This window comes from Cuculus canorus, chromosome 28 (genome assembly GCF_017976375.1).
Source record: "Cuculus canorus isolate bCucCan1 chromosome 28, bCucCan1.pri, whole genome shotgun sequence".
In the NCBI taxonomy this organism is placed as follows: domain Eukaryota; kingdom Metazoa; phylum Chordata; class Aves; order Cuculiformes; family Cuculidae; genus Cuculus; species Cuculus canorus.
Window position 1 is genome coordinate 1,047,038 of NC_071428.1, and position 27,769 is coordinate 1,074,806.

The following is a 27,769-nucleotide window of genomic DNA, read 5'->3' on the forward strand; positions in this document are numbered from 1 at the left end:
CAGGGACCCTCACAGCCCCCCTTAAGCCAGACAAGGGACCCCCCAAGAGCCCCCCCTGAGCCAGCCCAGGGACGCCCTCTCGCGCGCTCATTGGCTGACTCCGTGCTGACCGCCCCGCCCCCTCGCATGCTCATTGGCTGACTCCGTGCTGACAGCCCCGCCCCTCACGCTCGCTTATTGGCTGACTCGTCGATGACAGCCCCGCCCCTCTCATGCACTCATTGGCTGACTCCGCCCTGACAGCCCCGCCCCGCCTTGCGCGCATGCGCGGAGCCGCCGAGCCGGGCAGGTGCGTTACCGGACGTGGCGCCAGGCAGGGGCGTTACCGGAAGTGGCGCCAGGGAGGTTCCGGAGTGCTCCTCCTCTCCTCTTCCATCTCCCTGGCAAACGAGGTCGTGGCGGGCCCGGGGCCTCGGTGAGTGCCGCCGGGGGGCGGGCGGCGGCTGTGAGGGGTACAGAGGGGGCGGGGGGGGCAGGAGAGGGGAGGGGGCCCTGTGGAATGCGGGAGGATTGGGAGGCTGTGGGTCAGGGAGAGTTGAGGGTCTGTGAGAGGCAGCGGGGGACTGGGGGGCAGAGGGAATCGGTCTGGGGGATACAGAGAGGCCAGGAGGATTGGGGGCACTGTGAGGAGTAGGGGGGTTGAGGGGCAGGATGGGCTGTGGGGCAGAGGGAGCTGGGCTGGGGATACAGAGGAGCAAGGAGAATTGGGGAGGGGGCTGCGGGGCAGGAAGGAATTGGGGGCCTGTGGGGGGTAGGGGCCTTGTGGGGCAGGGGGAATTGGTCTGGGGGGGCAGAGAGACAGGAAGAATTGGGGAGGCTGTGAGGAGTGGGGGAGGCTGTGGGTCAGGGGGAATTTGGGGGGCTGTGAGGAGCAGGAGGGCAGGAGGGAATTGGGGGCCTGTGTGGGGGGTAGGGGCCCTGTGGGGCAGGGGGAATGGGTCTAGGGGGGCAGAGAGACTGGAGGAATTGGGGAGGCTGTGAGGAGTGGGGGAGGCTGTGGGTCAGGGGGAATTCGGGGGGCTGTGAGGAGCAGGAGGGAATTGGGGCCCTGTGAGGGGCAGGGGGCCATAAGGGGCTGTGGGGCTTGGGGAGTTGGTGGTCTGTGAGGGGCAGGGGGTGCTGTGAGGCAAAGGGAGTTGGGGGGTTGTGAGGGGTGGGGAGGGCTGTGGAGCAGGTTGGGGGGGTACAGAGAGGCAGGGAGAAATGAGAGGGGGCTGCAGAGCAGGAGGGAGTTGGGGGTCTATAAGGGGCAGGGGGAATTGGTCTGAGGGGGGGCAGAGGGGGCTGTGAGGCAGGGAGAATGGGGGTGGACTGTGAGAAGGGGGGCATAGGGCACTGTGGGGCAGAAGGAATTGGTTTGGGGAGCACAGAGGAAGCTGTGGGGTAGGGGAGATAAGAGTCTGGGGCGGGCAGAGGGGGCCGTGAAGCAGGGAGAGTTGGTGGGGCTGTAAGTGTCACAGAAAATGAGGAATTAACATAGAACCTCATTAGTACCAGTGTGTGTATTAAGCAGCCGGCATTCCTTTGCAGCGCTGGATGTGCGACGATCATCCCAAGCCGTTCACGCTGGACCCCTCAACCGATTCTTCTTTTATTAAAAACATCTATTCATCGGAACCTCTGGAATAATCACATCCGTTCTTTACGCTCCCAGGACTAACGATAATGTATCTCCTCCTCCTTGCGCATGCCCAGTTATTGGAGGTGGGAGTCTTCGAGGGTCTTGGGTGTCTTGCACAATCCTTGATGTCCTTTTTCCAACTGGAAGTTCTTTTGAAGTCTCCGCGCGCGGCCTGCAAACCAGGTCATCTCTCCCTCTAACTGGTGTGGTTGACGAACCCAACGAGGCTGTGCTGGCTTCGCGATTTGATCTCAACTCGTTTTGTTTGAAGACTTCAGCTCAAACCGTTTGGCACCCGGTAAGTGAATCGATACAGACAGCTTCTACCTTGCTGGCACGCTACGAGGGAACTCAAAAAGCAAATTTAAAGGAAAAATAATCAAATCCTACAATGTGAGGAGCATGGGGAGCTGTGGGGCAGGAGGAATTTGAGCTGGGAGGGCGTGAGGAGCGTGGGGATGCAGGGAACTGTGGGGCAGGGGGAATTGGGGGGTAGTGAGGAGCAAGCGTCAGGTGATATTTGGGTCAGGAGGGGGCTGAGAGGCAGAGGGGATGGGAATTCTGAGGTGAGGAGTGAGCACAGAGGGGCAGGGAGAGTTGAGGGGCTGCGTTACCAAAAATCAGGAATATAGGTAAAAATTCCTTAGTACCGGTGTGTGTATTAAGCGTTCCTTTGCAGCGCTGGGTGCTCGGCGATCATTCCAAGCCATTCGTTCATGCCGGACCCCTCAACCACTTTCTCTTTTATTATGATGTGTTAATTCATTAGAATTCGCAGAATAATCACACGTTTTAATTGTACGTCCAGAACTAATAATAATTTTCTCTTCCCCCCTTGTACATGCGGTTATTATCATGGGGGATGATGTGATTGAGAGCAGCCCCGAGGAGAAGGACTTGGGGGTGATTGAGGAGAAGCTCGATATGAGCAACGTGCGCTCACAGCCCAGAAACCAACCGCATCCTGGGCTGCATCAAGAGAAGCGCGGCCAGCAGGGAGGGAGGGGATTCTGCCCCTCTGCTCCAGGCTGGATCCATGGATGGAGGGCAGGAGGATCTGCAGAGGGATCCAGGTTGGATCCATCGATGGAGGGCAGGAGGATCTGCAGAGGGATCCAGGCTGGATCCGTGGATGGAGAGCAGGAGGATCTGCAGAGGGATCCAGGCTGGATCCATGGATGGAGGGCAGGAGGATCTGCAGAGGGATCCAGGCTGGATGCATGGATGGAAGGCAGGAGGATCTGCAGAGGGATCCAGGCTGGATCCATGGATGGAGGGCAGGAGGATCTGCAGAGGGATCCAGGCTGGATCCATGGATGGAGTGCAGGAGGATCTGCAGAGGGATCCAGGCTGGATCCCTGGATGGAGGGCAGGAGCATCTGCAGAGGGATCCAGGCTGGATCCATGGATGGAGGGCAGGAGGATCTGCAGAGGGATCCAGGCTGGATCCATGGGTGGAGGGCAGGAGGATCTGCAGAGGGATCCAGGCTGGATCCATGGATGGAGGGCAGGAGGATCTGCAGAGGGATCCAGGCTGGATCCATGGATGGAGGGCAGGAGGATCTGCAGAGCCCCTGCCCTGCTGCGCCTGGTGAGGCGATTGCTGCTCAGTTTGGCTTTTGTGTGGCCTTTATCATGGAATCAGGGAATGGTTTGGGTTGGAAGGGACCTCAAAACCCATCCAGACCCACCCATGCCATGGGCAGGGACACCTTCCACTGGATCAGAGGCCCCAAAGCCCCATCCAACCTGGCCTTGAACCCCTCCAGGGATGGGGCAGCCACCACTGCTCTGGGCAACCTGTTCCAGGGCCTCTGCGCCCTCATTGTGAAGAATTCCTTCCTAATGCCTAGTCTAAATCTTCTTCCAATTTAAAGCCATTCTCTCATCCTGTCACTCCATGTCCTTATAAAAAGTCCATCCACAGCTTTTCTGGAGCCTTTTTTCATACTGGAAACTTCTCTAAGGTCTCCACGGAGCCTTCTCTAGGCTGAACAACCCAAACTCTCCCAGCCTGGCCTAACAGCAGAGGTGCTTTAGCCCTCGGATCATCTTCATGGCCTCCTTTGGACCTGTTCCAACAGATCCACGTCCTTCTTATGTTGGGGATCCCAGAACTGGACACAATATTCCAGGTGGGGTCTCACAGGAGTGGAGTAGAGCAAGAGAATTCCCCGTCCCTCGTCCTGCTGGCCACACTGGACCATGAAGGTCATCCAGTTCAACCCCCTTGTGTTGAGCAGGGACACCTTCAACTCAATCAGGTTAACAACTGTAGAATTTGCTCCTCGTGGTTGATGGGGGACCCCTGAGCTGTCAGCAACCTCTGTTTCCAAAGAGCTCCGTGAGCACGCACTACTCCAAAGGCGTATTTGGAGTCTGTCCCCGTATTTCCTGTCTTATTCTCAGCCCATTTCAACGTTGCCATCAGGGCTCTTCTGCCTTTTGAGCTCAGGTGTTGACTAAGCGTGGTTTTGCTTCGATTCCCTCATTCCCAGTGGTCGTTGCGTGCCCTGCCAGCCATTTCCTATCTTGTACGTAGCTGTTCCCATCAGTGAACGTCTGGTTCTGCTAGGGGCTCGCTCCTAAGGTTGCTCCAACTGGAATGTAGAGGCTGGATAGGCGGATCGATGGGATGCGACCACCAACAGGGTTGTTCAACACGGCCGAGGCCCACTCTTAGGCCACAACAATCCCATGCAGCTCCAGGCTTGGGGAAGAGCGCCTGGCAATGTCCCTGGCAGAGAAGGACCTGAGGGTGTTGATTGACAGCAGCTGAACATGAGCCAGCAGTGACCCAGGTGGCCAAGAAGGCCAACGGCATCTTGGCTTGGATCAGAAACGGTGTGACCAGCAGGAGCAGGGATGGGATTCTCTCTCTGCACTCAGTCCTGGTGAGGCTACACCTCAAATCCTGGGTTCAGTTTTGGGCCCCTCACTCTAAGAAAGACCTTGAGGTCCTGGAGTGTATCCAGAGAAGGGAACGGAGCTGGGAAGGAGCTGGAGAACAAGGGTTGTGGGAGCGGTGAGGGACCTGGGGTTGTTTCACCTGGAGAAGAGGAGTCAGTAGTGGACAGATACAGTTGGACTCGATGGTCTCAAAGGTCTTTTTCAACCAAACCATTCTATGATTATATCTCTTCAATGATCTGTAAACAGTCATGGTTTGACGTCTCTCCTGTTTCGGGATTGACGGTGAGGACCATCACAGTATTCATGGCTGTGGTTGTCTTTAAGTCGGATATCATCTCGTTCTAGGAGAACGTCCTGGTGTTGGAGCATTCTGCTGGGGGACAACCAGTGCCCCCACTGAGTTCCAGGACAGAAAGCACCGTGCGTGGTAGGTAACGGTCGTCGTTTGTCCCATGGCCGACTCGCGGCTCTTGGCTGTGAGGGAGTGTGGGGGCACAGGGGGGCCGTGGGGCAGAGGGAACTGGGGGGCTCTGATGGGATGTGGGGGCAGAGGGAACTGGGGGGCTCTGATGGGATGTGGGGGCAGAGGGAACTGGGGGGCTCTGATGGGATGTGGGGGCGTGGGAAAGGGGGGGCTCTGATGGGATGTGGGGGCAGAGGGAACTGGGGGCTCTGATGGGATGTGGGGGCAAAGGGAACTGGGGGGCTCTGATGGGATGTGGGGGCAAAGGGAACTGGGGGGCTCTGATAGGATGTGGTGGCAGAGGGAACTGGGGGGCTCTGATGGGATGTGGGGACAGAGGGAACTGGGGGGCTCTGATAGGATGTGGTGGCAGAGGGAACTGGGGGGCTCTGATGAGATGTGGGGGCAGAGGGAACTGGGGGGCTCTGATGGGATGTGGGGGCAGAGGGAACTGGGGGGCAGTTGGGGGGCTGTGCGAGAGAGTTGGGATTCAGAGGCGGTGGTTGGGTACGGGAAGTTAGAGGGATCTAAGAGGGGTTGGGACCCAGAAAGCTGTGGGGCAGGAGGAACTGGGGGGCACAGGGGGGTGTCTGTGGGGCAGGGAGCATTGAGGGCATGGGAAGGGAATTGGGGGCACAGAGAGGGCTGTGGGGCAGGGGGAATTGGGGGGCTGTGAAGAATAGGGGGGAACAGAAGGGGCTGTGGGAGTTGTGCAGGCACTGGGAGGGGCGCTGCGGGGAGCCTTGGCATCCGTGGGGCTGGAGGAAAGTGTGTGGGGCCGTGTCTGGGGTGGGAAAGGGGAGCCTGGATGGGGCTGGAGAGGGGGGAGAGAAATGGGGGGGACACAGAGGGAGAGGCAGGGAGAAGTGAGAGCAGGGAGCACGGTGGGAAAGGGGGAAGGTGCCTGTGAGTGCTGCCAGGGAAAATCATGGCACTATGGAATGATTTGGGTTGGAAGGGACCCCAAAGCCCATCCAGTGCCACCCCTGCTATGGGCAGGGACATCTCCCACTGGATCAGGGGCTCCAAGCTTCATCCAACCTGGCCTGGAACCCCTCCAGGGATGGGATCTCAGGGTTCTGGTTGATGTCAAGTGAGAATCATGGAGCTATGAGATTATTTGGGTTGGAAGGGACCTCAAAGCCCATCCAGTGCCACCCCTGCCAAGGGCAGGGACATCTCCCGCTGGATCAGGGGCTCCAAGCCCCATCCAACCTGGCCTTGAACCCCTCCAGGGATAGAGCAGCCACCACTGCTCTGGGCAACCTGTTCCAGGGCCTCCCCACCCTCACAGCAAAACATTTCTCCCTAAGATCTCATCTCAATCTCCCCTCTTGCAGCTCAAAACCGTTCCCCTCGTCCTCTCCCTGCACTCCCTGATCCAGAGCCCCTCCCCAGCTCTTCTGGAGCCCCTTTCAGTGCTGGAAGTTGCTCTGAGGTCTCCCAAGAACCTTCCCTTCTCCAAGCTCAACAACCCAAACTCTCCAGGCTGGCCTCATACAGGAGGTGCTCCAGCCTTTGGATCATCTCCATGGCCTCTTTTGGACTCGCTGCAAGAGATCCAGGTCCTTCCTGTGCTGGGGACTCCAGAATAAAGTGAAATAATGGAGCCCAGTTGGAAACTCACCAGGCCCAGCTCCGGGGGGACCTTGGGGGCTGCAGGCACCACCGTCAGGGCTGGGCCTTGTGATGTTCGAAGCAGTGGTGGCTGCCCCATCCCTGGAGGGGTTCAAGGCCACGTTGGATAGGGCTTGAAGTCCATGATGTGGTGGGAGACGTCCCTGTCTGTGGCAGAGGGTGGGACTGGATGGGCTTTGAGGTCCCTTCCGACCCAAACCATTCCCTGATTCTGTGATAAAGGCCACACAAAAGCCAAACCAGGTGCAGCAGCAGCGTCGCACCGCCTTCTCACCTCTTTGTGGTGTCGTCTGCAGCAGAAATGGATTCACAGGAGATCAAGGAGCTGCAGGAAGAAGTGATGGAGGAGCTCGGAATCTCCATGGAGGAGCTCCAAGAAATCATCAACAAAGAGCTGGAGAAGTTCGAGTGCGTGAAGCAGAGGAAGCAGCAGCTGGAGGAGCTGGAGAAGTGTGTGAAGCAGAAGGAAGAAGAGGTGGCTCGCGTTGACCGTCTCTTTGATGATGCTTCGAGGTGAGCAAGCTCAGAATCCCAGCCCCGTGTTGGAATTGGCGTTCGGAGAAGAGGAGGGGGAGCTGGGCTGGCAGAGCCCCGTGTCGTGAGTGCTGCCCATTTCCCTCGCTGTTGACTGACGTTGTGATTCCGCATCGGTTTATTAGTGTGTGGCTGTTGAGGGATAATTAAAATTATTCCCCCATGGCTCTTAATCCTTCTCATGAACACTCTCCCTGCCTCATGGCTGTATTTAACTGGCAGCTCCCGGTTCTTGCTGCCGTGTCGTGGGACGCACAGCTGGGCTCACCTTGCCTTTTCCTGTCTCTGCCTTTCTTTTTTCTCCAGAGACATTGATAAATGCGAGCACTTGGTGATAGATCTGTACTCCAAGCTGGGCCTGCAGTATCGGGAGAGCAGTTCCGAGGACGAGGAGTTGGCTGCCAAAGCCACAGAAGTGATCGAGATCCCAGACGAGGATGACGACGATGTCTTGAGCGTTGATTTGAGCTGGAAGACCAGTTCAGTATCTCATTGTGGACTGAGGGGAGGGATGGAGATCTGAATGTGCCCCGAAGGAAGATAGGAGAGAGGGGGATCAGAGTAAGGATATCGTAAAGTTAGGTGTAAGCCGTGCTGGGCTGTGACCAGGAGAGGATCAGGGAGGCAGGGCTGTTGGCTTCTCCGAGGGACGTCATCGCTTGCAGTCTCTGCCAGGGCCTGTAACTATTCTGTGGTTCCTGGAGTCCCAAACTGGGACCTTTCCCTTTTCCCACCTGCCTGATTAGTGTCCCCATGAAATGCTGGCCCTGCATGGACTTTGCCTGCGCAGCACGGCGTGTGTCTGGCTCAGTAAAAACCCTCCTTATGTGGATTTCTTGACAGGTATGGAGAGGCTGTTGAAGGGACACTTTCCTCTGGTCACCCATCTTTTGGTGACACCTAGGGCGGATTTCTTCCTCCCTAAGATGTTTTAAACCGCTTCTTTTCTCTTTCAACGCAGGTGATGGCAGTCGCAGAGTTGCAAAGGATCAGACTCTGGTGAGTTGGTTCCTCTGGAGTGGGATTTGGCTGGAACACTTAGGATGTAGTTTATTCGGTGCAAAAACATTTTTCCTATTTTCTTTCTCTTCCCTTCAGCTGCGGGAAGCCATGGCTGCGATGAGGAGGTCTGCCCAGGACGTTCAGAAATTCATGGATGCTGTGAACAAGAGAACAAATGCCCGGGATGCACAAAGAGGTGAGCGTGCGAGAGCTTCCAGGGGCAACGTGTGTGCATGTCGGGAGTCTCAACACCCATCGTTTTTCTTCCAGAGAAAGAAAATAACTCTTCTTTTTCCCTGCTGGAAAGACCCGTTAGGGTATATAGATTCCCAATTCCTATTTCTCTTTAAGGCCTTTCCAAAAGCAAACCCAAGTGGTGCCATTCCCATAACGTAAAAGCTTTTTAATGATGTTTAAACCTCACCCACTGGTTACTCCATCCAATAAAACTGAGGTGCTTTAGGCTGGCTGAGGAAATGGAAAGCTAAAAAACGCCTCCTGCCTCAAATGGCCGTTCCTGCAGTTGCCCATGTAAGAGATTTGGGCAATCCTGACTTATCCTCTGATTGTCATTCCTTGGGCAGAGGCACAGAGCCTTCAGGGAGTTCCTGCCCAGTCCGCTGGCCCTGCAGCTCCTGGGAGTGACCTCAGCAGCGATGGGGATCTGAGCGTTGGCATGAGGATCCTGGGCAAAAAGAGAAGCAAAACATGGCACAAAGGGACTCTCATCGCAATCCGGACGGTTGGTACGTCCCGTGTTTGGTGCTCGTGGCTTTCACTGAGCTCTGGGTGGGGAATGCTGGGAGCAGGTCCCCTCCTCGTGCTGTCTGGGAAGAGCTGTGAAAGCAGCACAAATCCACTGTGATATTTTACCTTCCAAATTCATTCTGAAAGGCTTTCAAATAACTTGGATCAGAATGCTCTATGATGTTGGACTTCATGGGTGAAATCACGTGTGGGCTTTTACGTGTCTTGGAATCATAGAATCATTGAAGTTGGAAAAGCCTTCCAAGCTCCTCCAGTCCAACCGTCAGCCCAACCCACCGTGGGACTGAACCCTGTCCCCAAGTGCCACGGCCACACGGTTTGTGACCCTCTCCAGGGTGAGGACTCCCCCAGTGCCCTGAGCAGCCTCTGCCAGGACTTGACAGCTCTTTCCATGAAGGAATCTTTCCCAATATCCAACCTAAACCTCCCCAGGCACAACTTGAGGTCGGTTCCTCTCATCGCATTGCTTGCTCCTTGGCAGCAGAGCCCAGGACCCCTGCCTGGCTTCAACCTCCTTTCCAGGAGCTGCGCAGAGCGATGGGGTCTCCCCTCAGCCTCTTCTTCTCCAGGATAAATAGCCCCAGGGCCCTCACCGATGCCACAACCCCTGTACTCCAGGCCCTTCCCAGCTCTGGTGAAATGTCCTTCTAATGTGTTGAAATGTTTTTCAGGCACTGGGAAGAAGTACAAAGTGAAGTTTGATAAAGGGAAGAGTTTGCTTTCTGGCAATCACATCGCTTATGACTATCACCCCTCGCCCGAGAAACACTACGTTGGCAGCAGGGTTGTGGCAAAATACAAAGACGGGGATCGGGTCTGGCTGTACGCCGGCATCGTGGCCGAAACCCCAAACATCAAGAATAAAGACAGGTATGAATTGTCCTCCACAGACACGCACCCCCTCTCTTTGGTTTTGTTCGATTTGGTTTTGGGGAAAAAAGGAAAGGAACAAAGCCCAACTGTATTCTGTGCTGCATCAAAAAAGCGCAGCCAGCGGGGCGAGGGAGAGCGTTCTGTTCCTCTCTGGTGAGACTTCATCTGGAGGATTGTGTCCAGTTCTGGAATCCTCAACAGAAGAAGGAGATGGAGCTGTTGGAACGGGTCCAGAGGAGGCTCCAAGGATGATGATGTGAGGGCTGGAGCACCTCCCGTCCAAGGACAGACTGAGAGAGTTGGGGTTGTTCAGCCTGGAGAAGAGAAGGCTCCGAGGAGACCTTAGAGTGACCTTCCAGTACCTGAAGGGGCTCCAGGAAAGCTGCGGAGGGGCTGTTCATAAAGGCCTGGAGTGATAGGACGAGGGGGAATGGCTATAAATTGGGGATGGGCAGATCTAGACTGGACATGAGGATGAATTTCTTCACTATGAGGGTGATGAGGAACAGGAACAGGTTGCCCAGAGCAGTGGTGGCTGCCCCATCCCTGGAGGTGTTCAAGGCCAGGTTGGATGAAGCCTTGGGCAGCCTGATCCGGCAGAGGTTTGGAATTAGATGATCTTTAAGGTCACTTCTAGCTCAAACAATTCTATGGTTCTATGAACAAAGGTGTGTTCATACATTTGCTGTTGTGAGAGCTAAATTCTGTCCTGCCCTTTCCATGGACGTAGGTGGAAATAGTGTTTCTTCAGTCTCTCTTATCTCTGATAGCGCTGGGTGGAGCCTCCGCTCTGTTACTCATGGCCCTGAGTCAGAAATTATATCTGGTAACGTATTCACGTTATCGCACCGCTGGGAGGCTGCGCTGCTCGGGGCGCCGAACGCGGTGCTGGGAAATCCGAGCCCTGGGTGCCTCTTGTGCCAGAAGCGTTGCCAAAGCACTTCGGGAGAAGAAAGAGCAGGTCTAGAGCAACCTGCTCGGTTGTGTATAAATGAGGGGCAGGGCTTTCTCCACACTGTGGTTGGGGCTTGTGGTCTTTTTGAGGAGCTGCATAAAGGTTATAATCACCGTATTTATTTCAAATGTGGATCTGGATGAATGCCTGATGGCATCAGGTTCTATCTGATCCATGTTTAATGACTGCAAATGAGCTGTCTTTGTTAGTCGTGGTGCAGATTTGCTCCTCCTGGCTAGGCTGGCTGTGCAACCTTCGCGTGGCTCCGTCTCCTGAATCAGTCACACAGCACCAAGCATGTGTTGTACCCAGCCCTGAAGGTCTCCCCTTCCCAGCTCCTGGTCCCCAAAGGCGCTGAAAACTCTCTGCTTGACTCCCGTCTGCACGTGGAGCCCCAGGGGTGTCCCCAGCACCATTTGAGTCACAGTTTGCAGCCTCTGCTGCTGTCCCAAGGGCTCTAGAAAGAGAGTGGGAGCATTGAAACCTTCTTTTCCTTTACCTCCTGTCCGAGGCACAGAGGGAATGTGGAGCTGAGGGAAGAGAGGGCTTTGCTGTGCTGCTGGGAAGCCTTTGAGCAGCTTTTCTTTTGGCTTTGGGAGCACAGATGGATGGTTTAGGGCTGAGGGGAGCCGGGGGGAAGTGGCAGTACTGCAAAGCTCGTGATCGCTTTGTTACTGATATCTGATATGAGAGATTGGCAGGCGGAACAGGAGGGCTGCTCCACTTCCATCATAGGATGCCTTCTACAACGGGGCTACCAAGTTGTGGGATGAGGGAAGAGTGAGTGCCACCATCCTCCTGGCCTTGTGCGAAGCGTTTGACACTGTCGCACACCGCAGGCTTTTCTCTAAACTGGAGAGACGTGGATTTCATGGACCATTTGATGGATAAGAAGTTGGCTGGATGGTTGCACTCAAAAGATTTATGGTCGGTGGCCCAATGTCCAAGTGGAGGCCGGTGGACGAGTGGCATTCTGTAGGTGTCAGTGTTTGGACTGGTGGTGTTTAATATCTTTGTCGCAGACGTGGACAGTGGGATTGAGGGCGCCCTCAGCAAGTGTGTGGCGTGGTTGACACGCTGGAGGGAACGGCTGCTGTCCAGAGGGACCTGGACAGGCTGGAGAGCTGGGGCTGTGTCAGCGTTAGGAAGTGCAGCAAGGCCAAGCGCAAGGTCCTGCACCAGGGTCAGGGCAATCCCAAGCACAAATCCAGACTGGACGGAGAATGGAGAATAAGGGAGTAGCCCTTAGGAGAAGGACTTGGGGTGCTGGTGGGTCAGAAGCTTCATACGAGCCAGCAATGTGGGCTCAGAGCCCAGAAACCAACAATGTCCTGGCCTGCCTCCAGCGCCGTGGGACCAGCAGGGCGAGGGGGGGATTCTCTGGTGAGACCCCAGCTGGAGCCTGTGGCCAGTTCTAGAGTCCTCAGCACAGGAGAGACATGGATCTCTTGCAGCAAGTCCAGAGGAGGCCACGGAGATGATCCAAAGGCTGGAGCACCTCCTGTATGAGGACAGGCTGGAGAGTTGGGGTTGTTGAACATGGAGAAAAGAAGGCTGTCGGGAGACCTTAGAGCAGCTTCCAGTGCTGAAAGGGGCTCCAGGAGAGCTGCAGAGGGGCTCTGGATCAGGGGGTGCAGGGAGTGGACGAGGGGAACGGTTTTGAGCTGCAAGAGGGGAGATTGAGGTGAGATCTTGGGGAGAATAATTTGCTGTGAGGGTGGGGAGGCCCTGGCCCAGGTTGTCCAGAGCAGTGGTGGCTGCCCCATCCCTGGAGGCGTTCCAGGCCAGGTTGGATGGGGCTTGGAGCCCCTGATCCAGTGGGAGGTGTCCCTGTCCATAGCAGGGGTGGCACTGGATGGGCTTTGGGGTCCCTTCCAACCCAACCCATTCCATGATTCTACGTGAAGCTGCATTTTATTCACCTACGTTTCTAATTCCAACGCTGCTGTTCTCCAGGTTCCTGATCTTCTTTGATGACGGCTATGCTTCCTATGTCAAGGAGTGGGAGCTCTACCCAGTCTGCCGGCCACGTGAGTGCTCTCTGCCTCTCCTCTGTCCCAACTCTGAAATGGTATGGAGCTCCTTGGGGTGGATGCAGGAGCCTGGGCTCAAAAGGACGGGGACAAACTGCACATCCCCTGTGGTGCTGTGTCTGTAGTCGTTTGGCGATGAAGCTGGAGGGGGTTGTGGTTTATTCCTGTCACAAAGTGTGCTGTGATACCTTGCGCTCTGCATTAACGTGGCTGGATGCCCCGCTGCCAAAAATCCAGCCACTCGGGACTGCTGCCTGCTTGTTCTTGCGTAAAAACCCATCTGAGATCTCTTTAAAAAAGGAATTATGGGTTCCCTTCATAAGAATCTTTCCTCCTCTTCCCCCTTTTCCCCATCCATCCCTTTCCAAACAGTGCAAAAGACCTGGGAAGACATCGATGATGTCTCCTCTCGTGATTTCATCGAGGAGTACATCACAGCCTACCCCAACCGCCCCATGGTGCTGCTGAAGACCGGCCAGCTGATCAAAACGGAGTGGGAAGGGACTTGGTGGAAATCCAGAGTGGAAGAAGTGGATGGCAGTCTGGTCAAAATCCTTTTCCTGGTAGGACAACTTACCTTCTCCCATCAGAGGGGGAAGGTGGCCTTCAGTTTGAGTTGAGGGGGGAGCTGGTTAAGCCCAGTTTCCCTGCTGATGGCAGACAAGTTCCTGGCGTGAGGAGGTCTTAATAGATAGACTGTCCATTTCTGCTGAGCGTTGATGGGAAGATGACTCGTGATTAGTGCTTCAAAAGCCTTTTAAAGCATTTTATGTGTCAGACATAAAGACAAGTGAGAAACAAAATCCATCATCTGCAGATGTTCTGTCCTGATCCCTTTCTCAGTGGAAACACCTACTCATGTTTTCTGTACACATGCAAGTGCTGGCTGGAGAAGCAGGAGAGAAACTGAGCAGAAGCTGTGATGCACTGCTTCTTGAGATTCTACAGATTGCAGAGATGGAGCAGAGATGCTCGGCTTCCTTCCCACCCGGATCAATGCGAGCTGCTGGGCGTGGGGAGATGTTGTGCCCTCGCAAATTCAACCTCCCTGTGGCGGAGCAGATTGGGTTTGTGCTGAGGAGCTTCCCGCTCTCCTGTGGCAGTCTGATTTCTCCAACAGCACCTTGTTAGATGTTGGGCTGAGAATAGAATTGTGTTTGGAGTCTGGGGTCTTGGTACAGACTCTCTTTCTAGATCTGGTTTGCACTCAGTGTTCCCCGGGATGTGGTGGGTTATGGCCTTTGTCCCCTCTTGGCTGCCTGGCTTTTCAAGAGCCTTCAGGTCAAAGTTTTGCCTCCTTTCCATCCCATTCCACTGCTTTCTGTCTCCCAGGCCTGTTCTGTGCCTCTGGAAGCTCTTGCCGGAGGTGCTGTGAGTGTTGTTTTCCTCCTTGCTGCAGGATGACAAACGCTCCGAGTGGATTTACCGGGGTTCCACACGCCTCGAGCCCATGTTCAACATGAAAACTTCCACAGCTTCCACCCAAGAGAAGAAGCAAAGCGGACAAGCAAGGACTCGTCCCAACGTTGGTGTGTGGCACCTTCCGCTTTATCTGGTATCCGGGAATGGGGGGTTGGCAGGGTTGGATTGGGGTTGGGGTTGCTTTGGGTGAGTTTTTTTTCTAGCAGAGCTCCTGGAGGTCTTTAATATTTACAGTGGGCTTTTTTTTTCTCCCGGCATAAAGATGCCGCAAAACCAGACTGCGGATGTGTAAAGTGGCCTGAATGTGTTTGGCGTGATGGGCTGTGACTCTCACACCCAGTGGCCTGGTATTGATTGTAAATGCTTCGTTTTGGCTTGCCTTATGGCAACTAAATCAATATTTTTTGGCTAGTGCAACAGCTTTGGTTGACGGTAGCGACTTTTCTTGTTGATGCTTTGCTTTTCCTCCATCCCCACCAGGCGCTGTCAGGAGCAAAGGGCCCGTAGTCCAATACACGCAAGATTTAACGGGTGCTGGCACCCAGTACAAGCCTTTAGAGCAAATGCAGGCGGCCTCGCTGGCAGCGCAGCCCGTTTCTCCGCAGCCTGCTGAGATGGAGTAAGTACTGGAGTCAGTTCTCCACTTCTACCGCTGCCTCCTCTGCCTTTCTTCTCCAGCGCTCAGCTCTTTCAGGCACCACTTTTTCCGTGTAGAGGAATCCTCAGGTTTCCTCCGTGACTGGGCTTGTTTCCTGGTTACCCAAAGCAGTTTTAGTCATGTGGCTGGGGAAAACTAGGAAGCAAGGCTGCTGGATGAGTATTTGGGGGCGGGAGAGTTGACAGCCCAGCACCCTGAGCCAAATGTTTACTCAGGGCTAAAGCTTCGCACTTAATGTATTTCCAGTTTAGAACATTTGCTCCTTCTCTTCTGAAAATCTGAATTGCTCCCTCGTGTCACGATCCAGGCACTGGCCCCCGGCTGCCTTGTATCCCTCCACTTGGACTGACCTGCTCGCAGACCTCAGTGACTTACAAGGCACCGAGAACTCGGGATTTCTGGTTGGTCTGGGTTGTCACGGACCAAACCTAAGCCACGGCCGAGTTGCACACGTGCCTCCTGCCCCGGGCCCAAGTGGGATGTTCTTGGAGGCGCAGGCCAGTGCCGAAGGAGGCCTGGATGAAGGAGGAACCCAGCCTCGTGGTGAAGGGAGCATTTTGGAGAACGCCAGGGCACCTGAGAACGTGCTCTGGGACTTTAATAACTTTGAAGGGGAGAGAGATGCTGTCCCCGTTCATTTTTGTCACCACTGTGGATTTCCTATCCGAGTTTATGGACGCCTGGCCCCCTGCCAGCATGTCTTCTGCTGCGACTGCGCCGTGCTGCATGGGCAGAAGGGAAAGAGGAGATGTCCCAGCTGTATGGAACCCGTGCAGCAAGTGAATCTTTACGCTTCGTAGGTGAAATAGTGTCTTTAAGAATCCCTGCCTGCCCCCAGCTTCCTGTTCCGGAGAGGGTTCCTCTCCAGGTTCCAGCAATAGGACCTTGGATGTGGGAGCTAACTTGGAAATGCTCTTTCCGTGCCATTCTCATCAAGACTTGAGAATCAGAGCCGTAACGGCCTTGTTCCTCATCTCTTTCATAACTAAGAAGAGGCCGATGCTGACAGAGCTCCGCTGCAGCGCGGGGAACGCAGCACTGTTGGCCAAAGGCCCCACCTGTGAGCAGCAGAAGAGCTGCGCTGTCACCCTCACGCTGGGGCACCTGGAGCTGCTGAGGGTGTGGGAAGGATGTGCAATAGCACAAAGATGATAACGCTGGCCTGTTGGCTGCCAGATAGCTCCTTTTCTAATTAACGGTCCTTGCAGTGGCAACCAGAAATGGGGTTTTTTATCTCCCCGCAGAGCCTTTGACTTTAGATCTTGTTTTCAGATCCAGCAGAAGCAGACGCTAACGGTAAACTGCTTACACACAACTAGTTTTGAACCGTGGCCGAAGGCAACATGCTATATCCATGTCCCTGCTGTCCCAACAGATACTGTTTGGTTAAAAACACATTGGGTTTAGATTATAAAAACGGGGAGGTTTCTTCCCTCTGGTGTTTGTTTACTCCGAGGAAGGCCTCATTCTCTTCCCTCTCTTCTCTCACTTTCACCTTTTTCTGCGGGAGCTGCTTAAAGCCGGTGAACAGAACAGTTTCTGTTGCTTTTGGATTTTCAAATGGATGTCTACACCTTGTTTCAAGGCAGATGTTTGTTTGAAATGGCCACTCCCTCTGGCTCTCTCCGCCTCCTCCCTTTCTGCCCTGATAACTTCACTATCTCCATCCACTTCTGGGAAAAACAGAAGCTGGTTTGCGGTAGTTATCTCTTTAATTGGTGGAAGTGGATTGAAATCCTCCACTGTTGTTTCCTCAGGAGGTGAGGCTGGTGGCCTCAAGGCATCTCCCACCTTCCCGATGTGCGTTGGGCTGCAGAGGTGGCGGGGAGCCCCGGGTGGCACTTCTCTCACTGATGTTATTGCATTCCCTCATACAATTTTATCTTCTGGGTTGGTACAGACAAGAGAGTCCTCTGTGCGACTTTTTCCTACTGTTGCTCAGTGCTGTTGCTCCGCCTGAGCCTTTGGAAGCTCTTGCTTCTGTTATTGCAGGGGTTTCTTCATGTTCTGGTTTATCCGGCTTCCTAAATGAAGGCCCTGGGTATCCTCATTACAGTCCCTCACTCCACATAAACAGCAGTTTGTTTGGTTTAAGCGTAACTGAGCTCTTGACATTGTGTTGGAGTTGTTGCAAGAGCGCTGTAGTGCAAAGAGTCAGAAAGGAGCTGATTTTCGTGCTCACAAGGGGAAAGCCTGTTTGGTTTCTCTAGGATGGGGCACCATTGCTGACTTCCAAGCATGATTTTGACTGCCTCTGTCTGTCTTAAATCTTACCGGTCGGGTGAGTGTATGCACCTTACAGATCGCCTCCCCTCTTCCCTTGTGCAGCTGCTCCGACAGTCCACTGGCCCAGTCCAGAAAGCAAGTGGCCAAGAAAAGCACTTCCTTCTGTCCCAGCTCTGCGGGCTCTGGGCAGTCGTCACCTCCTTCGCCTGTCCTAAGCGATCCCTCTCTTGCGGGAAGGACTGGGGCAGCCCAGCAGCAGCGGTAAGCCAGGCTCGGGCGTCTTTGAGACAAACGCAGCAACATCCCTGCCTCTTGGGGCAAGTTTGGAGGTTTATTTTGTTGTTTGGAGATTTATTTTGTTGACTGACATCAGCTCATCCAGTCCTGGGTATTTGTGTCCCTCTTACCTTGTTCTCCCTCCCTGCCAATGTTCGTTATGTTCCGTTGTTGGCTGCAGTTTGGAGGGTCTCCTATCGCTCACCTCAGTGGGACCGTGGCCAAAGCCTCTGAGTTTTCCAGTGCTGAAAGGGGCTCCAGAAAAGCTGGGGAGGGGCTCTGGATCAGAGAGGGCAGGGGTAGGACAAGGGGGATGGTTTTGAGCTGCAAGAGGGGAGATTGAGATGGGATTTGAGGGAGAAATGTTTTGCTGTGAGGGTGGGGAGGCCCTGACCCAGGTTGTCCAGAGCAGTGGTGGCTGCCCCATCCCTGGAGGAGTTCCAGGCCAGGTTGGATGGAGCTTGGAGCCCCTGATCCAGTGGGAGATGTCCCTGCCCATGGCAAGGGTGGGTCTGGATGGGCTTTGAGGTCCCTTCCAAGCCAACCCTTTGCATGGTTCCATGATTCTGTGATGCTTCACATCCCTCTGTGGAGAAATCTCTGCCTTCCACCATGGCTCAGTCTTTCCCTTTCCCTGTGCCAGGCTCTCCAGCAGCCAGGCAGGCGGTGCCGCCGTGCAGCCCTTCCACGGGATGATGGACCGTGTGCCCAACGAACCTTCGTACCGAGCCCCGCTGGAGAAACTCTTCTACCTACCGCACGTCTGCAGCGACACTTGCCTGTCCCGCGTCCGCCCCATCCGCAGCGACCAGTACCGCAGCAAGAACCCGCTGCTCATCCCGTTGCTCTACGACTTCCGACGGATGACAGCCCGCCGCCGCGTTAACCGCAAGATGGGCTTCCATGTCCTCTACAAGACGCCGTGTGGGCTGTGCCTGCGATCCATGCAGGAGATCGAGCGCTACCTCTTTGAGACAGACTGCGATTTTCTTTTCCTGGAAATGTTCTGCCTGGACCCGTACGTGTTGGTGGATCGCAAATTTCAGCCTTACAAACCCTACTACTACATCGCAGACATCACCAAAGGCAGGGAGGATGTGCCGTTGTCCTGCGTCAATGAGATCGACAACACCCCGCCGCCGCAGGTGGCCTACAGAAAGGAACGCGTCCCCGGAAAAGGGGTTTACATCAATACCAGCTTAGACTTCCTCGTGGGCTGCGACTGCAAAGACGGCTGCAGAGACAAGTAGGTGACTCCTCGTGTGGGCTTGGAGGGTGGGGGAGCAGGCCACGGCCTGAGGTGTCACCTGCTCTGGACTTGGAGTCCTGGTGGCTCATAGGTTTGGCTCCAGTTTGAGCTCTGCGTGCCTATGTCTTGCATATTCACAAGAAAAAGACGGCATTTCTTTGCCTTCCTGAAAAAACCCAGCATCTAAAACTAGGGCGTGGTTTTGTGTCTCTCTCTAGATCGAAATGTGCCTGCCACCAGCTGACGGTGCAAGCGACTGGCTGCACCCCAGGAGGGCAGATCAACCCCAACGCAGGGTACCAGCACAAAAGGCTGGAAGAATGCCTCCCAACGGGGTGAGTAGAGTCGCTTCTTCTGTCCTCCCGAACGCCAGCCCCGTACACCTCCCTCCGCGGCTGTCAGAGAGGCGGTATTTCCCAGCACTGAGTGCAAACACTGAAAACGCCTCTCTTCTTGGTTCAATCATGGAATGGTTTGGGTGGGAAGGGACCTCACAGCCCATCCAGTCCCACCCCTGTCCAACCAGTCCAACCTGGCCTTGAACTCCTCCAGGGATGGGGCAGCCACCACTGCTCTGGACAACCTGTTCCAGGGCCTCCCCACCCTCACAGCAAAACATTTCTCCCTAAGATCTCACCTCAATCTCCCTTCTTCCAGCTCAAAACCGTTCCCCTCGTCCTCTCCCTGCACTCCCTGATCCAGAGCCCCTCCGCAGCTCTCCTGGAGCCCCTTTCAGCACTGGAAGCTGCTCTAAGGTCTTCCCAAAGCCTTCTCTTCTCCAGGCTGAACACCCCCAACTCTCCAGCCTGGCCTCATACAGGAGGTGCCCCCGCCCTTGGATCATCTCCTTGGCCTCCTCTGGACTCTAATGAGTCATCTGCTAATGCACGGCCCGGAGTTGCTGTGCATTACCACAGTACCTGGCGGTAATGCTCTTACTGCTCTGCTAAGCTTTAAGTCGCTGCCATAAATCCCTTTGTGTCATTCCTGGTACCACACTGACTTTTGAGATATTGCTTTATCAGGGGGGGATTTTATTGTTCTCCTTTCTTTCAGAGTTTACGAGTGTAACAGAAGGTGCAAGTGCAATGTGAATATGTGCACCAACCGCTTGGTCCAGCATGGGCTCCAAGTCCGGCTGCAGTTATTCAAGACACAGAACAAAGGCTGGGGCATTCGCTGCCTCGATGACATTGCTAAAGGCTCTTTCGTCTGCATCTACGCAGGTAAGGTTCTCACCCTGCTGAGCACGCAGGTAAGAAGCCTCTTAGTTTTCAAGCAGGTGCTGTGAATGAAAAACCTTTTTGTTGAGCCAGTGCTCTCGAGCGGTCACGTGCATTCCGATAGGAATCTGCTTTGGTTTGGTTATGGTGGGAGGAATAAGTGGTTGTGTTCAGCCTGAGGCCTTGGCTTTGTTCATTGCAAAACGCAAAGCCTTGCAGAACGGGTGTGAAGTTCCTCCTGAGCTACTTAGCGGGAAAGGAAAGTGAGAACTTGCATGGTGAACTTGCAGCACTTTGATTTCCTGCTTGGTGCCCCTCCCTTGCCCAGCTTTGAAACAAGGCGCTGCAGAAACCACTGCAGCTGCAGTGCCGGGGTCGAGAGAAGTGCTCAGATCCCAGTGCCTTTTCAGCACGCCAAGGGTGAATCGACACATCCCCAGTGCTGTGTCTGCGCTTTGAGGGTGAATCAACACATCCCCAGCGCTGTTTCTGGGCTTTAAGAGTTAATCAACACATCCCCAGCGCTGTTTCTGCGCTTTAAGGGTGAATCAACACATCCTCAGCGCTGTTTCTGCACTTTGAATGTGAATCAACACATCCCCAGCGCTCTTTCTGGGCTTTGAGGGTGAATCAACACATCCCCAGCGCTCTTTCTGGGCTTTGAGGGTGAATCAACACATCCCCAGCGCTGTTTCTGGGCTTTAAGACTTAATCAGCACATCTCCAGCGCTGTTTCTGCGCTTTAAGGGTGAATCAATACATCCCCAGCGCTGTTTCTGCACTTTGAATGTGAATCAACACATCCCCAGTGCTCTTTCTGCGCTTTGAGGGTGAATCAACACATCGCCAGCGCTGTTTCTGGGCTTTAAGAGAGAATCAGCACATCCCCAGCGCTGTTTCTGCACGCCGAGAATGAATCAACACGTCCCTTCTTCCTGTTTACAGCGAAGCAGCAGCTGAAAGCGCAGCTCTCACTGTTAAAATGCAGAAGTTGAGCAGCACAGTTGCGTTAACTCTGAAATGGAACTTAACCACAGGCAACGCCTGCGTCCTGGTGCTCTGTTTTTTTTGCCCTCAACGTTGCTTCTGTGCTGCACCGTCACCTCTCTCCCTTCGGAGGGAAAGGCCGTCAGCCTGTGTGAATTCCTGGTTTGAGATTTCCTTGTTGGAAGCTTGGATGTTAGTGAGGGCCCTCTCCAAATCAACCGTGTGCTTCAGGTTTCCGTTACCGTGAGTGTCAGGGGAACGCGTTGTCCTTTCCCGGCCCAGCTTTGGAATAAGGTGGTTTTGGTCCTGTTTGCTCCTCACTGAGCCTCTGGGAAGGTAAAAATTTACAGGATAGGAATATCATCCCTGGAGAACTCACGCTTCCTTTTCTATTCCCAGGCAAGATCCTCACGGATGACTTTGCTGACAAAGAGGGCTTGGAGATGGGCGACGAATATTTTGCGAACTTGGATCACATTGAGAGCGTGGAGAACTTCAAGGAGGGCTACGAGAGCGACGCAAAATGCTCTTCTGACAGTAGCGGGGTGGACCTCAAGGATGACGAGGAGGAAAACACGGGCACCGAGGAGCAGGAAGAGTCCAATGAGGACAGCTCTGATGACAACTTCTGCAAGGATGAGGACTTCAGCACCAGCTTGGTCTGGCGCAGCTATGCCACGCGCCGGCAGACCCGGGGCCAGAAGGAGAATGGGTTGTCGGAGACAGCTTCCAAGGACTCAGGGCTCACCCGGCAGATCAGCCATGAAGAGACGGCGCTGGCCACCTCCTGTAAGCTGCCAGTGTCAGAGGAGACGTCCAAGAACAAAGTGGCCTCGTGGCTGAGCTCCAACAGCATGTCTGATGGCTTCCAGGATAACGACAGCACCTCCTCCTTCAAGATGAGCGAAGGTAGTGAAGCCAAAGCCAGCAAAACAGAGCTCCCTGGTGAGAAAGGCTCTGCTTCTGCCCCGGGAGACCTGGATGGAGATTCGAAGGTGTCAAAGAAAGATGTAAGGGAGGGCTGTGGGAGTGGGAGATGAGGGTTGTCCCCCACTTTGGGCGCACGGATGAGGAAACAGAGACACAGCGATGTGCCTCGGCTCTGCTCTTGCTCAGACAGATTCTCTCCCCAGGCAGCATGACAGGGTGGGCTGTGATGCTCCTTGTCCCGCTCTGGTGGGGTCGGGAGGTGCCTTTCCCAATCCTGGGGGAATTTGTGGCTCGAAAGCCTACAAAGAAGTTGCTAAGCTGAGCATCTCTCCCTCCCTGAGCAGCTCGCAGCTCTGCAGCCCAGAGAGCGGGAGCTGCCACCCGCCCGACGGGTGTGGGGAGGGTTCGGAGAGGGCCGGGACAGCAGGGAGGTGGACATGGGCCCTATCCTTCCCTTGCTCCAGAGCAGGAACTGTGAGACTGGGGAGTATGGAGGGTGGAGAGTGGGAGATTAGCGCTCACAACCCACAGCGCTGACCCGAGTGTCACACTGGGGACTTCCAGCTCCTCGCACCCACGCTGGCGTTCGCGGAGTTTCCACCCAGGGGCTGAAGAGCGCTCCAAAAGGGAGAGGTTTTAATCTTCTGCGCTTCTCTCCTCTGCAGGAACCTGAAGATTCAACCAAAATTCCAGGGTAAAGTTCCTTAAATTGTATTTTCTTGCTTCTTTATTTCCAAATTTGCCTCTCAACGTGTGGCTGCAGCTCTGGGGCTGCCCCTTAACTCCATTAATGCCACCCCAGAATAAGTGGAGAGCTTTGGGGGGGCGTGGGGGGCTGTGCCCTAGTGTCACTGGCAAATGAAACGCTTGGAGATGGCAGCTCGTCCTGCTCTTGCCTTTCCTTCGCCGCTCTTGTCTCAGCCCGAACCACAGAGACTCAAGTGTGACGTGCTTTTCTCCTCACCCCGTAGGCTCAGCGAGTTGGGCAGGATGTACGGCTACAACCCAAGCCCTCCCAAACTGGATGGGATCCGGAGGCCAACGAGCAAGACGGCCCTGCTGCAGAGCAGGCGGCAGTCCCTCACGCCGCAGCCCACCACCGACGTAAGCGGTGATCCCGGCCTTCGGACACAGGCTGGAAGGGGTGGGCCTGGCTCTGCCTTCGCTCTAGAATCAATGGTTGGATGAAGACCATGAACTTGACTTTAGGTTGTTTCTGCTTTCAGTCCCAGTTGGGCTGTGGGCGTTCATAGCGGTCATTTCCTGGGGGGGTGATGCTGATTTTCTTCAGGCGATGGGGGTCTGTCCTTGGGTTCGAGTCGCCTTCCCTGGAGGTGTTTAAGGAACGGGTGGATGAAGTGCTGAGGGACATGGTTTAAGGGAGTGTTGGGAATGGTTGGACTCGATCCAGTGGGTCCTTTCCAACCTGGTGAGTCTATGAAAGGCCAAAAACAGAGGGCAACAAGGCCGTATGTCATAACGGGATGTAGCACTTTGGTTTGTATACCGGGAACCCATCCCTCAGCAGAGCTGGGCCAAGGAAGCTGTAGAATCATGGAATCATGGAATGGGTTGGGTTGGAAGGCACCTCAAAGCCCATCCAGTTCCAACCATGGGCAGGGACACCTCCTACTGGATCAGGGGCTCCAAGCCCCATCCAACCTCGCCTGGAACCCCTCCAGGGATGGGGCACCACCACTGCTCTGGGCAACCTGGGCCAGGGCCTCCCCACCCTCGCAGCAAAACATTTCTCCCCAAGATCTCATCTCAATCTCCCCTCTCACAGCTCAAAGCCGTTCCCTTCTCCTCTCCCTGCACCCCCTGATCCAGAGCCGCTCCCCAGCTCTCCTGGAGCCCCTTCCTGCACTGGAAGCTGCTCTAAGGTGGAGGCCTTAGACCTGAGCATTTTCTTCTCCAGGCTGAACAACCCCAGCTCTCCTGAGGATGATCTGTGGTTTTTGGGGTCTTCTCCCTTCCTGCTAAACCCAGAGCACCCCAAGGTGCTGCAGGACCAACCAGACCCCGAAGTGCTGCTGCTGTGAGGTGGGGTTTTCATCCCATTCCAACTCTGATTGGCAGCGTCCGCTTCAAAAGGGCTTCTGAGGGAACAGGAGTCCTCTGTGAAGTGCAGTGGAGGGAAAAAGGGAGCCAGGGAGGTTGTTCGGAAAGCGATGGAGCCGTGCGTTCCCCTAAGCTGAGCTGTTACTGCCGTTCTGCAGGACGTGCTGACCCTGTCGAGCAGCACGGACAGTGAGGGCGAGAACGGGCAGGCGGCGGGAGGACAGGCCCCGGGCACCACCAACGACAGCGATGACATCCAGACCATCTCCTCAGGCTCTGACGAAGAGGAAGGTGACGACAAGAAAAACTCCTTGTCCGGCTCAGGTGAGGAAACTGCTGGGGGAGGAACAAGGGTAAAAGGGTGGGAAGTGGAGGTTCAGCAAGAAGTTCTGGCCAGGAGCCCCCAGGAAGGGCTGGTGAGGACGCAGCTGGGAGCATGGAACATCCTGCTCCACACACCTCTGAGCTTTGGGAAGCTTCCCTGTGTGGTGTTGGAGCTGGAACTGCAAACCCTGGTCCTCGAGTACTGGATACCGGTGGATATCCAAGAGAAAGCAGCCGTGAGGGTCCTTGTTGGAAGGTCTCCTGATCCGCTGGGTCAAGCGGAGAAGTGGGGAACTTCCCAGGAGCCTTCCAGGGTGGTGGTGTAGATCTGAGCTGCATCCCGAGGGAGTTTGTGAAAGCAAAGAACGTCTTGGGCCAGCAGCACGCCTTGGGGTTCCGCTTCCAGAAGATTGAGAGGAAACGGCAGCGTTTGCTCCTGTCGTGCAGGTGCGGTGAAGAGGCAAGTGGCGGTGAAATCCACCCGCGGCTTTGCCCTCAAATCCACTCACGGCATCGCCATCAAATCCACCAACTTGGCATCGGCCGAGAAGGGCGAGAGCGCGCCCGACCGCAGAACCACCCGCCAGTTCTACGACGGAGAGGAGTCCTGTTACATCATCGATGCCAAACTGGAAGGGAACCTGGGCCGGTACCTCAACGTGAGTCTTGCTCGCGCCACGGGGTGGACGGGCAACGTTACTGGGCGGCTGGGAAAGGAGAGGGACCCATCGCGGGGGGCTGTCCTTTTGGTGGGGCCGTTGTTCCCCAGGACTAGATAAATACGGTAGGAAAAGCAGGGGAAAGAGCAGGATGGGAAGGGTGATCACAGATTCTCGGAGTCGTTCAAGTTGGGAAAGACCTTTAAGCTCATCGAGTCCAACGATAAACCCAACTCTGCCAACCCCACCGCGGAACCGTGTCCATGAGCACCATGGCCACACGGCTTTCCAACCCCTGCAGGGCTGGGAACTGCCCTGGGCAGCCTCGGCCAGGGCTTGAGAACCCTCTCCATGAAGGAATCTTTCCCAATATCCGATCTAACCTTTCCCAGGCACAACTTGAGGCCGTTTCCTCTCATCCCATCGCTTATTCTTTGAGAGCAGAGCCCGACCCTGGCCTGGCTCCAGTCTCCTTCTGGGAGCTGCGCAGAGCGATGAGGTCTCCCCTCAGCCTCCGCTTCTCCAGAATAAACCCCCCCAGAGCCCTCACTGCTCCACAACCCCTGTTCTCCAGCCCCTTCCCAGCTCCTGTTTCTCCGGACACACTCCAGTCCCTCGAGGTCATTCTTGCAGTGAGGGGCGCAGAACTGAACCCAAGATTCAAGGTTTGGCCTCACCAGCACCGAGTCCAGGGGGACGATCCCATCCCGGCTCCTGCTGGCCACCCCGTGGCTGATCCCAGCCAGGCTGCTGGTGGCCTTCTTGGCCACTTGGGCCACTGTTGCTTCGTGTTCAGTCGCCGTTGCCCAGCACCTCCGAGGCCTTTTCCAACAGGCAGCTCTTCCCCAAGCCTGGAGCGGTGTTGTGGGCCCAGAGCAGGACCCGGCACTGCGCCGCGTTGACCCCCCGGCGCGGAACAGGGCGGCTGCGCTGACCCCGTGCCGCGTGGCAGGCCGGGTGGCCGAGCTCGTGCTTCCAGCGACCGTTACCTTTGCGAGCGCGGATCTTATGACTCATCTCTGGTTGTGCAGGCGGGGAGGGAGCGTGGCCTGTTCCAGCAGGCTCCCGCTGGATGCAGCGGACAAATCGGGAACGCTGCTATTTCTAAAGGCTGGTGTTTACTGCTGGCTGGTTTGCATCCCTCCCGCGGCAGGAACTCGCTCACGGTGTTTGTCCTCACTCCCTTTCCAGCATAGCTGCAGTCCCAACCTCTTCGTGCAGAACGTTTTTGTGGACACGCATGATCTCCGCTTCCCATGGGTCGCCTTCTTCGCCAGCAAGTGAGTCGCGGCCCACGTGGGGAAGGGCTGACGGTTCACGGGTGTCTCCTGCTCCCGGTGTCCTCACTTTCACAGAGTCATGGAATGGTTTGGCTTGGAAGGAGCCTCAAAGCCCATCCATTCCCACCCATGCCATGTGCAGGGACACCTCCCACGGGATCAGGGGCTCCAAGCGCCATCCAACCTGGCCTGGAACCCCTCCAGGGATGGGGCAACCTGTTCCAGAGCCTCCCCACCCTCATAGCAAATCATTTCTCCCTAAGATCTCATCTCAGTCTCCCCTCTTCCAGCTCAAAACCGTTCCCCTCATCCACTCCCTGATCCAGAGCCCCTCCCCAGCTCTCCTGGAGCCCCTTTCAGCCCTGGAAGCTGCTCTTAAGGTCTCCTCGGAGCCTTCTCTTCTCCAGGCTCAACAACCCCAACTCTCTTAGCCTGTTTCACACCATCCTGAGCGGGAAGAAGCTTGGAAATGAGTTGGATTTGGGCGTCTCTTCCTGCGAGGGTGATCCTGGTGCAGCTCACGTTAGTTATAGACCTTCCAGAAGGGGAGAGTTAAGCACTGAGCAGCCTCTCTCTGCCTTATTTGAGCTGCAGACCTTGCAGGCGGTGGTGAATTCCTGCCACGTGCCTCAGGCACCGCCAGTCTCCTCTGCGAAGCCCCATGGGAGTGATTCATCAGGGAACTTTGTCCCTTTGCTCCCGGCAGAGCCCAGAGCGGCCACGCTGGCTGCTTCCCCCCCTGCCCCTGTCTGTACCGACCGTGCTGCTCTCTGCGAGCCGGAGGTGCAGTTCATCCTCCTTGAGGGAACATCATCTTCTCCCAACCCGTGCTTCTTTTTATCCCCTTCCAGGAGGATACGCGCCGGCACAGAGCTGACGTGGGATTACAACTACGAAGTGGGCAGCGTGGAAGGCAAAGAGCTGCTGTGCTGCTGCGGAGCCGTCAAGTGCCGCGGGCGGCTGCTGTGAGCCCGGCCGCGCTCCTGCTGCAGCTCTCGGCCGCAGGACTGGTGCTGACACAGCTTTTGGGGAGGGTAAAGCTCCTTCTCAAGCACCGATTACGAAGGCAGAGGCTTTGCGTTCTCCCCTTCACTTGAATTTCTCCTCTTCACTTGAACCCCACAGCGGCAGACGGACGGAACCGCTGCCGGGGGGGGCGATGCCCAAACTCCCTTCTTGAGGGGGTTTTGCTCTGCCCCATCCCAGGCGCTGCGGTCACCCCACGAGGGGCCGATTGCTCCCTCGGTGCCGCTTTCCTGCCGGCACCGCCCTGAGCTGCTGCGACCGCTCTCTCCCACCACACCGAAGCCCCAGACGGTTGCAGCTCACACCGGTGTTGCCGATGGTTTTCCTTCCCCAGCACTCCAGGGAAGCACTTTCCCGCTTGGGACTGAGCTGCTGCCCTTCCTGCGGCCTCGGGACAGGGCTGGGAGAGGGAGCGGGACTGGCAGAGAGAAGCCTGGGAAGAGCAAACCAGGTTGGATTTAGAGCTGTGACATGAACTGAAGCGGGGAGGGGGGGGAAAACAAAAGGCCTCTGTCTTCAGCGGTGATGGAGTGGCTGTCGAGAATCTTTTTAGAAATCAAACCCAATAAAGGACATTTTTAATATGAAAAAATGAAATAGCCCTGAGCTTTTGCTCCAGTGAAAAGCCCCGAAAGAGCAGGATTTAAC

General features: G+C 55.6%; 2 protein-coding genes across 8 annotated transcripts in view; one reads left to right on the top strand and one right to left on the bottom strand.

The window, feature by feature from the left end:
• Window positions 1-27,769, bottom strand: part of ARNT (aryl hydrocarbon receptor nuclear translocator) — an 87,721-nt gene that overhangs the window by 29,972 nt on the left and 29,980 nt on the right. The window lies entirely within an intron of this gene.
• On the top strand, window positions 275-27,411 carry SETDB1 (SET domain bifurcated histone lysine methyltransferase 1). Of its 6 annotated transcripts, none has more exons than XM_054050820.1 (25): window positions 275-415; window positions 1,531-1,919; window positions 4,880-4,961; window positions 6,858-7,148; window positions 7,476-7,648; window positions 8,131-8,168; window positions 8,268-8,367; window positions 8,756-8,917; window positions 9,611-9,809; window positions 12,724-12,797; window positions 13,173-13,363; window positions 14,200-14,329; window positions 14,703-14,841; window positions 15,188-15,676; window positions 17,209-17,367; window positions 18,026-18,628; window positions 18,850-18,966; window positions 19,688-19,857; window positions 21,241-21,851; window positions 22,437-22,465; window positions 22,743-22,875; window positions 23,991-24,156; window positions 24,604-24,815; window positions 26,007-26,095; window positions 26,947-27,411. In XM_054050820.1, exons 4-25 carry the CDS (start codon window positions 6,937-6,939, stop codon window positions 27,062-27,064), a joined length of 4,314 nt encoding a protein of 1,437 aa, XP_053906795.1. In that variant the 5' UTR covers window positions 275-415; window positions 1,531-1,919; window positions 4,880-4,961; window positions 6,858-6,936; the 3' UTR covers window positions 27,065-27,411. The 6 variants fall into 6 exon arrangements, with proteins under 6 accessions (XP_053906795.1, XP_053906793.1, XP_053906796.1 ...); XM_054050818.1 differs by having other exon boundaries at window positions 6,932-7,148; XM_054050821.1 differs by having other exon boundaries at window positions 6,932-7,148; window positions 21,241-21,836.